At 33.9% G+C, this 12,959-nt stretch overlaps 4 protein-coding genes across 10 annotated transcripts in view; 1 reads left to right on the top strand and 3 right to left on the bottom strand.

Annotated features, from left to right (window-relative positions):
- LOC129786570 (nuclear pore complex protein Nup88) overlaps positions 1 to 12,959 on the top strand; it is an 850,897-nt gene that overhangs the window by 42,816 nt on the left and 795,122 nt on the right. The window lies entirely within an intron of this gene.
- The window catches only part of LOC129786593 (uncharacterized), a 55,407-nt gene that overhangs the window by 11,869 nt on the left and 30,579 nt on the right, over positions 1 to 12,959 (bottom strand). The window lies entirely within an intron of this gene.
- LOC129786588 (uncharacterized) lies at positions 7,229 to 9,033 on the bottom strand. 6 transcript variants are annotated; one of them, XM_055821701.1, is made up of 3 exons: positions 8,144 to 9,033; positions 7,624 to 8,080; positions 7,229 to 7,389 (listed from the first exon to the last, which is right to left on the bottom strand). In XM_055821701.1, the coding sequence occupies exons 1-2, from the start codon at positions 9,026 to 9,028 to the stop codon at positions 7,670 to 7,672; spliced, it is 1,296 nt and encodes a 431-aa protein (XP_055677676.1). In that variant the 5' UTR covers positions 9,029 to 9,033; the 3' UTR covers positions 7,229 to 7,389; positions 7,624 to 7,669. The 6 variants fall into 6 exon arrangements, with proteins under 6 accessions (XP_055677676.1, XP_055677678.1, XP_055677679.1 ...); XM_055821703.1 differs by having other exon boundaries at positions 7,229 to 7,312; positions 7,658 to 8,080; XM_055821704.1 differs by having other exon boundaries at positions 7,229 to 7,339; positions 7,691 to 8,080.
- Positions 10,506 to 12,941, bottom strand: LOC129786594 (uncharacterized). Its single transcript, XM_055821713.1, has 3 exons — positions 12,489 to 12,941; positions 11,950 to 12,427; positions 10,506 to 11,888 (listed from the first exon to the last, which is right to left on the bottom strand). The coding sequence occupies exons 1-3, from the start codon at positions 12,815 to 12,817 to the stop codon at positions 11,478 to 11,480; spliced, it is 1,218 nt and encodes a 405-aa protein (XP_055677688.1). The 5' UTR covers positions 12,818 to 12,941; the 3' UTR covers positions 10,506 to 11,477.

Raw genomic sequence — 12,959 nt, 5'->3', positions numbered from 1 at the left:
TTAGCTAGAAATAATACAGAACTATGTCTTAATGATCATTGCATATTTTGAAATCACAAAAGGACATCCCCAAGGACTCACAGGATCAGGAAGGATGAAAAACAGAAAATTCCAAAGTTGAGATTTTTGGCCAAAAATGTCTTATTTGAGCTCAAATAAATTTCCAAAATTTATTTTCACGCCATTCCAGAATCTTTGTGGTCCTTAAGGGGTTAAGGACTAATGGAATATTTTCGGATCATAGCTTATTTTTGAAAATGGCCTAAGTTTAACCCTAAAGACTATAAGGATTTCAGCGGGTGCAATCAAGTGAACATAAATTTTGGGGGTATCTTATGGTCCTTAAGGGTTATCCTTCGGTCCTTAACTGCCAAAGGATCGTAAGGAGTCCAGAATGGCGGGAAAATAAATTTTGGATGTTTATTTGAGCTCAAATAAGATATTTTTGGCCAAAAATCTCAACTTTGGAATTTTCGGTTTTTCGTCCTTTTTAATGCTCTTAGTCCTCAAGGATGTCCTTTTGTGATTTAAAAATGTTCAGTTGCTATTAAAACTTAGTTCTCCATTATTTCTGGTTAAATAAATAATTAACTTGTCAAAATTAGGCATTTTTAAAAACGAGCTATTGGACGTTAACGTTTTATTGGTCCTTAAGCGATTAAGGATCACCAATTCGCTCAAAGCCTGGCTAAACTGGTTAAAAATTAAATTGAAATTAATTAAAAATGATTTTTCTTACAATAATTTGTGATTTTCCACGTAAAAATCGCAAATAAAATAGGTGATCCCATTCACCCCAAGGTGGGGTGAATAGAATCAGGACTATTTTTTTTTAATTAACGAAAAGGAGCAGCATGCGGTGAAAAAGTGAAATAGTATCCTTAAAGTAGAAGGAAAGACCCATAATTTCGCTTTTATTTCATAGGTCTATCTCAAATAGTTTTTTAGTTACAGCCTCTCAAAGTTGAAAACTGATTCTATTCACCCCATTTTACGGTATCAATTTCTTATCAAAAGAATGAAAATATCAGAGAAAATCAAATTAAATATGAAAGATTTTGTTCAGTAACTTTATTAATTTAATTTTAGAACCATTTTATTAAAACACAAGCAATTTCTTTGCTGCCGCAAAAGGGTTAACATTAAAAAAAAATAACAAAAAGGCTCGTTAATATTTTATAGAACAAAAAAGAAACTACTAAACTACTACTGAAGAATATAAATTCCAATTAACCCCTCACCCCCTTTTACCGTGCATTGAAGTCAAACAGAGAAAACTTTTCTTCACCACATTTTTTGCATTTGATCTTTTCGCAGAATTATTTATTTTTCCAACCGTGTCGTGATAAAATTCACAAGTTTTTCCCTCAAAAACATTTTCACTAATCATGTTGAGGATTAAAAGAGGTATTCAAAATGGTCTTTTCACAAAATTTACATACAATAGCAATAAAATTAATTCAAAGAATATTCTTCGTGCCAAAAGAAGTGTGAGCCTACACTGGTTTGTTGGGTACTTTGGGGAAAAATTGAGAAGACACAAATTATACTCAAACTTTATGCGAACCATTGAGGATGTGTCGCACGCGGAAAGTTTTCCATGGAAATATGACAATTTATTTGTTATTTAGATCTCCCTGGAAATCCATTAAGTGTTTGGATGATTTATGGGGTGTGATGATGATTTTCGCGAGGGCTTTTAGCAGTTTATTTCTTCTTTTTTTTCTTCCTTTTCTTGTCCCTTGTCTGTTTGGTGTGGTCTGTGTGTTCGAGGGGAAAGAGTGTGGTGTGGGGGAGTTCCTTAAGAGGAGCAACATTTCTTTGATTAAGGGTCTATGTGTTGGGAAAGTGAGGGAATACAATTGACAAAGAATTGCAGGAAGAAATGTAAGGAGACGGAAGAAGATTCTAGGAGAGAAAATCTCGAAATGTTCTTGTGTGTCTCTTTCAACTTTTTAATGACTTATTGTTGAACATTGCGCTCTCTTTTGCCATGAACAAATGTACAATATATAGTACGAGGAGTATGTGATATTTCTCATTGTGGCATATATGATGAGGATATATTTTAAAATTTTCCTTGATACATTGTCTAAAGTTTGGCCATTAAATAAAATAAAGCAAGATTGGTTGAATTCTGTATTTGCTATAATGGTGTTCTCTCAGGCTTTTTCGGTGCACTGCAGAGGAGTTTCTTTATATACCAAAGAGGGTATGAGGGAGTTTTCTCAGTCAGTTTGTTGAGGAGTATATGCTGTCTGTGTGTTGTACATGTGAGGAAGAAAAGGTGTATTCTTCATTGAATTATTTATTCTTCTTTCCTTATTGCTTTACATTATTCTGTTTGGATACTTTTAGCTGAATATTCTTTCTTTTTTAAGACAGTTTGATGGATTTTTATTGTTTATAAATATGAGCAGAAGGGAATGTTTTTGACCGTTACAATTTCAAAAAAATTCAATGGGGTCATATAGTGGAACCATATCAAACAAATTGATTCAAAAAGTTATCAGCTTAAGATCAAAGAAACATCTCTAAGTTTTTAATTATCAAAAGATAAAGATTAAAGAAATGAATCCCAAAGCTACTGAATTCACGCCTAATAAATACTAAATTTTATCCCGAAAAGTAATAAATTTAAGCTTGAGAAGTACTAAATTCAAACAAAAAAAGTTCGAAATTAAAGTAAAAAAAAAACTTTTAGTTTTAAGCAAGGGGTATTTATCTGAAAGAAATATTCGGATTATTCGCCAAATATTCCGATGAATTAGCTTTTGAACAGAGCCGAGTGGTATGAAACCGAATAAAAATTAATAAATAGCGCCTTTCGGCTTGAATTTACTACTTATTAGGCTTACATAATTTTAGTCCTATTTAGGCTTTAATTAAATGTTTTTTAAAGCGTTTTGAGATTGAAGACTGCCTTTTTTAGGGTTGCAAACCAAATAATACTTTTAGGCTTGAAATTACCACGTTTTTGGTTGAAATTACTACTTTTCGGCTTGAACTTACTTTACTTATTGACCATCCAAGGCATGAATTAAATTTTTTTACGCTTTTATTCTTCAATGTCTGACTTTTTAGGAGTGAAAAAGAAATATTTTAGGCTTGAATTTACCACGTTTCGGTTTAAATTTACTATTCAGCTTGAATTTAATCCTTTTGAATCTTTATTAAAAATGTTTTAGGCTTCAGCTTCTCAATCTAAGGCATTTTGAGACTAAAAATCAATATTTTTAATTCTTTGGCAAATCATCCGTATATTTTATCAAATAATCGCGAATTTTCTCGAAGATCCGAATAATTTCATTCAGATAAACAGCCCTTTTTTCATCAAATAGATAAAATTTAATTCAAGGTTGCACTTCAATCGGCACACACTGTACTCGAAATTCTTGAGTTTATTTTCATAATTTTCATGTCTAATCGCCACTTTTCTTCTGCTACAAAAAAATGTTTATTTTCCCAAACAAGCCCCCCGCGTAATTGAAGGCGCGAGTGGTTTATTTAATGTTTTTTTTTACCTGAGATTTTTTTTGGGAAACTGGATTCGAAAGGTGGGCGGTTTAATTCAAAATATACATCCAAGAATAAGATGAAGAAAAAAAACTTATTTATTGCTGACACAAAATCCCATTTTGAAGGTGATAATGTTCCTATTAATAGCCCAATTGTGAATTTTATGTCTTGGTCGCTTCACGTTAGAATGCGGAATATAATTTTGAAGGAATTGTAATTAAAATTGGTGACTATAAAATATATTATCTGAAATTTTATTTACGTCTCATTTTTTGTGTGGAGGCTTTTAAACAAGCTTCTTTCTGGTGAACTTTTTTAGCTGTAAAGCTCGCAGCAAAGAAGTTCTTTTCGCGGAGGGGCTCTCACTTTCGGAGTTTTCATGAAGGAAAATTTTATTCTTTGTTCATGGAAAAAGAGACCAAAAAGTGTCATAAATATTTATTTTTCGAAACATCCACACATTACAATGTTCATCGCGCAATTAAACACAAACGGTGTCCTTTTTAACTGTTGTTGTGTAGGCGAAAGGGGCCATGAGGGGGGAGGAGGGGGGCATGAAGTTTAAAATGGGTTGAATTTTGCAATTTGAAAATTCTGTACGGAACGCGCTCTCCTCTACAGGTATTATACAAAAAGAAAATTCTCTCAACCATTTGGCAAATACGATGTGCGGGGTTGATGGGTGGGGGGGGGGGGAGGGGGGAGTAAATGTAGATTTGTCTTTATGAGTACTTTTGTTTCTATATTTTCCCCATAAATTATTTTGTATTATAATTTAAGATGTTGAATGTACCTGAAGACACTCGTGGAAAACTTCTTATAACTAATGGCGGGGGTTTTCTTCTCTTTTAGCCTTTTACATTATAACAACAAATCTCATATTTTCATTTTTGGGTGTGCGATGGGGTTGGATTCTGCCGAAAGGGTTGGATTTATGTGTGGATGAATGTTGCTTCTTGTAAATGTACAGAGGGCGTACAGTGGGGATTTATAGTGAGGATGGCTCCGTTGTAAAGACTCATGTCGTGACAAAAAATTGAAGTTTTTCCGAAAAAAAATTTAAAAATAAGAAGGAAAATAAAACGGAAATTGTAAAATACAAAATTTCAATCAATAATGGGGGAAATTCACTAATCAGACAGACTTAAGATGCCTTAAGAAAGACCTAAGTTTCCTTAAGATCCTTAAAGTTTTCTATAAAGATTCTTCAAATTTTCTTAAGAATGTTTTAGGTTCTCATGTTTTCTTAAGATTCCTGATTCCTTAAGAAAAAAACTTAAAATAAGACTTAAGACCTAAAGAAACTGACTTAAAACCTTTATACCTACTTAAAATTTTTAAGTTAGACTTAAAAAAACTGGTTTAAAACTTTGAGACCTACTTAAAATCCGACTTAAATTGTTAAGCCAGACTTAGTAGTAAATTCCGCCCTGAGTTTCTTTAAAAAGATTTTGTAAAAAAGGTTTGTTTTTCAAGGTTTTTCTTTTAAGAAAACTCAAGATTTTTAAAGAAATCTTGAATTCTTTTTTAAGAAATTAAAAAGAAATCTTAAAATTCATAACTTTCGCTTAAGTCCAATTCAGCCTGACTTAACTTTCGCTTAAGAAAACTTAATAAATTCTTTAAAAATTTTTAAAATTTTAGGAAATCTTAAATAGAGGGCTAAATAATAAGAGATCGTAAGTCTTTTCACCGCCCGAACCAACTTACGGCTTTTTATTGTTTAGCCCTAGAAATATTGCTTAAGAAAACTTAAAGCTAATTTAAGACTGTCGGACTAGTGATTTTCACTCAATGATTCATTTAGCGAATTTTGTGAATTAAAATCAATTTCAATCAGAGGCTACACTGTGAAGCCCACGTGTAGTATGCACCCAAAAGTCGAAATTGCTGTTGTTGGAGTATAAAATCTGGTTTTGCGACACACTGGATAAAGAAGTTGGCAAAAGACAAGAAAAGCGCATGGTTTGTGTTGTGTAAGACGAAGTAATGTCTCAACATGCTACTTCTCTGCCATCCTTATTCTTTAATATTCCTCAAGTTGAATTTTAAATTATCCCCAAAGAAAGTTTCGCGGATTGAAAATTAACTACCACGCGAAAGGACACACACCCACCCACCCCACCCAGTTGCCTCCTCCAACAAAAGGTGCACAAGGAAGTGCCTTGGATCCTTGATGAGGACTCATGATGATGAAAAGGCTATTAGAAGGAATACGGGATGAGCGTATAGACATCTTTTTTTTGCTCAATTTTGAATTATTTCTCCTTTAGGAAAAAGAAGGTGGTGGAGTATGCAAAAAAAAAGAGAACAAAAAAGTCAGAAAGTAAAAGATAGAGAGCACCATAAAACACAACCGGTGTCACCACCATCCGGTGTCAGTTCGATTTTGTTGCAAACACACCCCATTATATTGTGTGTATAATGTGAATGAAATATAGACGGGGGTGGGAATGAATGAGAGACAACGCCTAATGACCTCGCTATTGAATAATTACAACACCTTAATGCCTCCGTGAGTGTCCGATGAGTTTTTAATGTCACCGTCGCTGTTGGGATTATACCCCAGCTACCAAACGTATCCTTTAGAGGCACAAGTAGTTGTCGTCAAGTTCGCGATAATGAAGACTAAGCGAGAAATTTTCTATTAAGTCTGGTTATTGGTTATTTCTTAGAGGCCAGGGTTAATTTTTTAAAAGAAACTGTAGTTCTTTTAAGCTGGGCTTAAAAATATTTGGGTCAGGATTTTAAGGTTTTAAGGTTAGATTAAGGTAGATGAGGAATGAATACATTTTTTTCTAATGACCTTACCAATTTCGATGTAGTACACGGCTAAACACATATTTTATTTATACGATTCAAAACTTTCAGCGCCTGAGGCGCGATTATGGAGCCACCCAAAATTAATTCTCCCAAAATAAAAAAACGCGCCTCCCAAGATTCGCCCTAGCCTCCTGAAATTAAATGAAATTTTGGGAGAGTGGTATTATGGTGTCACTCAACCAACATTTTCTCTCAAAATTTTGGTTGGCGCCAACCAACTGCTTTTGAGCACTTGGTTGGCTCAGTTTTAGCCCCAAAATCTTATTTTTTTTCACTAAAACTTAAGTAAATCCACCAAAAACGTAAAGTTTAATTATTATTGTGTGGAGTGTGACCTAAAATAGTGCCAAAATGCGTGAAAAAGTGTCATTTAAAAATAAAAATAAATTGGTGATTTTCAATACTAAATGTTTTGGTTCGTTCGCGCGTTTCGCGGGTGACAAGAGTGAGTAGAAAAATTACTTTTTTTTTTTCTTCCGAGGCCCTCAATTCCCTCTGAAATAAGCTCCGACTACTTGATAAGGTGCTCCCGGATTTCACGGAGTTCACGCAAATCCGCGAAAAATAAAATCAAAACATTGAAAAGTGAGGTTATGTTGAGTTTCGCCGCAGATTAAAATGTTCAAAAAATTAAAATATGCGCAATAATACCTCCTCGAAGTGAATGTTGGTTACTCTTCCAACAATTTGTAACCAACATTCCCAATTCTGGGTGGCTCCATAATCGCGCCTCAGACCTTAAAAAAGAAGTCAGGTCTAGCTTGAAAAAAAAAACTAAAGCCTAGCTCAAAGAACTTAGATCTAGCTTGGAAAATTTAGATCTATCTTAGAAAACTTAGGCTTGAGCTAAACAAATAAATCTGACTTTAAAAATATAAAAGATTACTTAATATTTTTTAACTTTATTCTATCATGCTAATAGCATACACAAAACATACATAAAACAATATCAGGAGTATTTTTGGGGTCACTGATTATAAAATTATCAAATCTTCTTCTTCAGTTATTCATTGAATGTTTAAGAAATTAATAAAATAAAAGATTTAACTACATAAGGGATGGTCACGTTATTTTGGAAACTCTACAGGAACAAAATGGCCAAAATGTGAGAATTTCAAATAAATTTTTTGAGCACAAAAATTTATTTTCTAAATCAAAAATACTGAATTCTTATCAGTATTTGGCCATTTAACAAGAGTGCAAGCAGATTTAAAAATTTTGTTTTAAAAATTGGCTTGAAAATCGCTCTTGAAAGTCCCCGAGTTTCCAAAATAACGTGACCATCCCTTAATACAAAAAAAAAGAAAATTATAACTTTTTTGTGAAATTAAATATCAAACAATCCCACTTTATCAAAACGCTTTATGCTTGATTTCAATACTTCGGTAAAGCGTTTGCCTGAGAACATAATTTTAATAATTTCTTTAGCAGCTTCCTCATTGACAAGCCCTTCAATTCCACTTCCTTGTTCAGATTGTCGTTCCATTAGGACAGCTGGTTGAATGTAGACCAATGCAAAGAACCCGTACATTTCGCGTTTTTTCATTTCCACAAGAAGATCATCAAAAGTTGGGATTTTTGGGTACTTTAGACTCTCAAGTGTCTTCTTGAAAGCTCCATAATAGACGCGTAGAAGTTCCTCCCGCTGATTTTCTCTAATCTCTGCGGTTGGGCTTGTATTGAAGAAATACTGAAGATCGTGTGCCGGTGAGGTATAATATGAGAATTGGAGGTCAACCTATTGAACACAAAGATCACCTTGAAATTACAAATTCGTAAAAATGATTTACGCATCACTCACAAAAATACAATCAATGGGTTTTCCGGTGCTTTCGTCGTTCTTAAAGAGGAAATTATTGATCCAGAAATCTCCGTGATTAAGTACACGAAATTGATCTTTATCCCTTTTTGTGCTCGCATAGAGAAGTTCCCAAATTTTGGGATTCATTGCATCTAATTTCTTGGAGATCTCTTCATATCCAGGCCATGTTTTGACGATATCACAGAGAATATTGAAATGACTTCCAAGGCACATTTGAACAATACCAGGATCATCTACTGATCCTTCAAGGAGTGCCTGATCATACATATCCACACACGAAGGATCTTCTTCACCAAGAACAAGGGATGTTCCGTGCAACTCCCCGAGTTTCTTAAGAACTAATGCACATTGATCGTAATCCAGAAGAAGTTGTCGATTGGCCATTTTATAGCCAGTCTCCCCTAAATCTTCCATTACAATGATCTTTCCATTTTCATCGTTGATCGTGTGGTAGAACATGGGACCAAATTGTGTTCCACCAGCTAATTTTGTTAATTTAGGCAAATTCTTCGAGAGCATTCCAACTTCCTTCTCATAAACATGCGTTCTTTCCATCATGGCTTTCCCAGCACCATCATTTAAGATAAACTTCACAATACACTGAACTTTCTTCTCGCGATCCTCACGGTAGGAGATCACTACGCGATAGATGGTACTGCAGTAGTTATCGCCGGGAGCACATCCCAATTCAATGTCATATTTAATTAAATCAAAATCTTGCTTTTTAAGCCCACTCTTCAGCACATTCACAAAGAATTCTCGATCAATACATTCAGGCACGATCATATTGGTAAAACGGTGGATATTTCTGTCGATCAGCACTTGGTAAAAATCCGCACACGATTGATGGTGGAAAAAATTCATTTTGTGCCTTTTATACGTCTTGCTTAATTTGCCGAGATAATTTTTCGTACATTTTCGTATAGTTTTGCTTCATTTTTTTGTGGTTGCTCGAGGCAATACATAAAAATTTGAATGATGATCTTTTTTGTACAATTTTTTACATTAGTCTGCGTGATTTGAATACAGCATTTGATCGAGCAGCAAATAAGTAATTTATTCATTTGTGATAATGTTTTTTGTTGATTTATATTTTAGTTTTATTCAAAATATTCAGCAATGGGAATTTCTATTATGAAATTTTATGCTGCGTTGCATACAATTATTCTACAAAAAGTTGTTGTGAATTTATTGATTAAATGTGCATTGAAAATAAATTGGAAAAACAATCAGAGAAATGCAATTTTCCCATAAATATGAATTCATAGCATTCCTCCTATTGATTTATGTTTATTTACCTGCCAGTAGTGTTTAAAACTTGACACTCTTTGGACAATTAGCTAAATGACGTCATCGCCGTCACGCACATTAAATTTTATCTGGGAAGAGTTGCGCAATATTCTTAGGGGAGACCGGGGTAAAAAAAGTCATTTTCGAATTTTCAAATGCCAATTTCTCCCAAAATATAAATCGGAAAAATCGGAAAAAATTAGGGTGCAAAGCCCTACCAACCTATAATTTTTGACAGTAATTTGGAGGTTATCCGATCAGTACTTTAGGAGTTAAAAATGAAAATAGATTTTTGGCCCATTTCCCAAACTTTTGCGTATTGAGAAAAACGCGTTTTCCGAACATTTCCTTCAGCAGTTTTCCCATCTGATAATTTTTCTCACTAGCTGGATTAGTGCAGAAAACGTTGCCAAGGTGTATTTTTCATTAATTTTTAATGATTTTTCTCTACAATTTTTAGAATCAAAACATACCCCTTGGGGTAGATCGGGTCAACCCATGTAAATCATATGGGAGTTCGAAATTTTTGACATATTTTCTATCCATTTGTTGCAAAATGGCGTGATTGAGAAAATCGCAAAATTCTCTGTTTTAGTGCGTATAAAAGTGAAATTCCTTGTCGCGGATCAAAAGGTGAGAAGTTTAGCTATCAACTACTATCAATCTCTCAGGTGGAAAATCCGTGGAAATGTCGGAAAATTCGACCGACTTTATTTAGCCAACTGGTGACTATATTTACCCGCCGCGTCTAAAAAAAGTCAGAAGCGGAAGGGTTCAGGAAAAGCTCGAAAACTCATATTTCCCGTGGAGATAGAGAAAAATGGTCTGAGACAAAGTTGTAGGCCAGGAAATTTCCTATAAGAATTACCTATCGAGGAAATTTTCTTGCCCTTGGGGAATCCTGCAGATAAGGATTTATGCAAATTGACTATTTTTACCCCGGTCTCCCCTATAATATAATTAATTTTGTAGCAATGTCGTGGTTTGTTTGTAAACATTGGCTGACCTGGGAGTTTTATTCGCAATCAAACAGTCAAAAAGTCATCAAATAGATTTTTTATGTTGCTTTTATTGCTTTTGTAGGTTTTTATTTTGCTATGTACGATACACTCTGTGAATTGATTGAGGCTGGATTCTTTCTTCATTGATCCGGAAAAAATGTTGATAAACTCATTTTTGTAAAATTCAGAGTTTTATTTTATTAATTTAAATATTTTTGATAAAAAATTGTTTTTTATTTCATTCAAATCATTTTTAAAACATAATTTATACTTATAAGATTTTTTTCATTACAATGGGTTAATTCTATACACCACACGTGGCAAAATTCAAATACCTATATATCTCCGGCTGCGATCAACCGATTTTCAAAAATTTACCAGTTTTGGAAAGGTACATTTCTCACCTTTCCAAAACTGGTAAACTTTTGAAAATCGGTCAACCCGTTCATTTTTTAGCAACCAATTTTTATAAACCTAGGTAGAAGATACTTTTTTCAACATTTCACAATTTTTCACTTTGACCTCTTGCATCTCAGCCGCAAGTGCACCGATTTTGACAAGTATAGTATCACTGGAAAGGTAATTTAATTCTTTTTCCAAATCTGGTAAATTTTTGAAAATCGGTCAAATGGTTCGGTCATGGCAGCCATTCTAGTGAACCATAGTGAAGAAATACACTTTTGGTTAAATCTCAGGCAAGGATTGACCGATTTGAACAAACTGGGATTCAAATGATAGCTAATCATGCCATGCCCTCTAACTTAAAAAAAAATCATCCCGATCCGTCACGTGGTTCTTCTACATATTAATGTTTCTTTTTTTGGTGATCCCCATATGTTACAAAAAGGTACCCTAACTTCTTAAATCATTTAATTTTTATAAGTTAGATTTTTTATTTTTTAAAGTTTATAAGTATTTTGTGAAATATTTCAAACATTTATTAAATTTTTCATGCATTCAAGCAATATTCTAATAAAATTTTACTTCTTATAAAAATATGACTTAAAGAAATCAAAAATAAATCAAACATTGAATACACCCAAATTATCAAAACGTTTCAAGCTTGATTTCAATACTTCTGTGTACCTATTACCGGTAAACATAATCTTGATCATATCCATTGCGGATTCTTTATTTGTAAGCCCTTCAATTCCGCTTCCTTCTTCAGATTGTCGCTCCATTAGAACCATTGATTGTACGTAGATTAGAGCAAAGAACCCGTACATTTCGCGTTTCTTCATTTCCACGAGAAGATCATCGAAAGTTGGGATCTTTTGGTACTTTAGACTCTCAAGTGTCTTCTTGAAAGCTCCATAATAGACGCGTAGAAGTTCCTCCCGCTGATTTTCTCTGATCTCTACTGTTGGGCTTGTATTGAAGAAATACTGAAGATCGTGTGCCGGTGAGGTATAATATGAGAATTGGAGGTCAACCTATTAGAGAGAGATCACCTTCAAAGTATAAATTTTTACGATTAAGCTTCATATCACTCACAAAAATACAATCAATGGGCTTTCCGGTGCTTTCGTCGTTCTTAAAGAGGAAATTATTGATCCAGAAATCTCCGTGATTAAGTACACGATACCCATCATTATCCCTCTTCGTACACTCATAGAAATATTCCCAAATTCGTGGATTCATTGCATCTAATTTCTTGGAGATCTCTTCATATCCAGGCCATGTTTTGACGATCTCACAGAGAGTGGGAAAATTGTTGCTTAAACATTTTTGGGCGTTACCAGGATCATCTATTGATCCTTCAAGGATACCTTGATCATATGCATTCATTGATGAAGGATCTTCTTCACCAAGAACAAGGGATGATCCGTGCATTTCCCCGAGTTTCTTAAGAACTAAAGAACATTGATCGTAGTTTAGAAGAAGAAGTCGATCAGCCATTTTATAGCCAAACTCTGCTAAATCTTCCATTACAATCAACTTCTCAGCATCTCTATTGATTGTGAGGTAGAACCTACAAAGATCCCGGAACCTTTAATACCTTTTCTAGTTAGAATTTTAAATTCAGTTCTTACTGTGGCCCAAATTGTGTTCCACCAGCTAATTTTGATAACTTAGGAAAGATTTTTGAAAGCATTTCAACTTCCTTCTCATAAACATTTGTTCTTTCCATCAAAGACTTTCCAGGGCCACTGTTTAGCATAAACTTCACAATACACTGGGATTTTTTCTCGCGATCTTCACAGTAGGAGATCACTACGCGATAGATGGTACTGCAGTAGTTATCGCCGGGAGCACATCCCGCCTCGACGTTGTATTTTATTAATTCAAAATTTTGATGTTTTAACCGACTTTTTAGCACATTTACAAATAACTCTCTGTCAATACATTCAGGCACAATCATTGCTTATATTGAAAGCTTATAGTTTTATGTCCGAACTTAAGAAAAATCCGCACACGATTGTTAGTGAAAGAACAACTTGTACCTTTTATAATCTTGCTGTAGTTCTCATAGAATTGTGGGAGTTTTTCTTTAATTTATTCAA

Source organism: Lutzomyia longipalpis, chromosome 1 (genome assembly GCF_024334085.1).
Source record: "Lutzomyia longipalpis isolate SR_M1_2022 chromosome 1, ASM2433408v1".
NCBI lineage: Eukaryota > Metazoa > Arthropoda > Insecta > Diptera > Psychodidae > Lutzomyia > Lutzomyia longipalpis.
The sequence above is the reverse complement of the archived record's forward strand: the minus strand, read 5'-3'. Positions and strand labels throughout refer to the sequence as shown.

Bases quoted from the DNA above. Each gene is read 5' to 3' on its own strand.
- LOC129786594 (XM_055821713.1), bottom strand. From the start codon at position 12,817: ATGATTGTGCCTGAATGTATTGACAGAGAGTTATTTGTAAATGTGCTA. The intron at 12,428-12,488 runs GTAAGAACTGAA...GGATCTTTGTAG, and splicing joins GGAACACAATTTGGGCCACA to GTTCTACCTCACAATCAATA. The intron at 11,889-11,949 runs GTGAGTGATATG...TCTCTCTAATAG, and splicing joins AGCCCATTGATTGTATTTTT to GTTGACCTCCAATTCTCATA.
- LOC129786588 (XM_055821701.1), bottom strand. From the start codon at position 9,028: ATGAATTTTTTCCACCATCAATCGTGTGCGGATTTTTACCAAGTGCTG. The intron at 8,081-8,143 runs GTGAGTGATGCG...TGTGTTCAATAG, and splicing joins AACCCATTGATTGTATTTTT to GTTGACCTCCAATTCTCATA.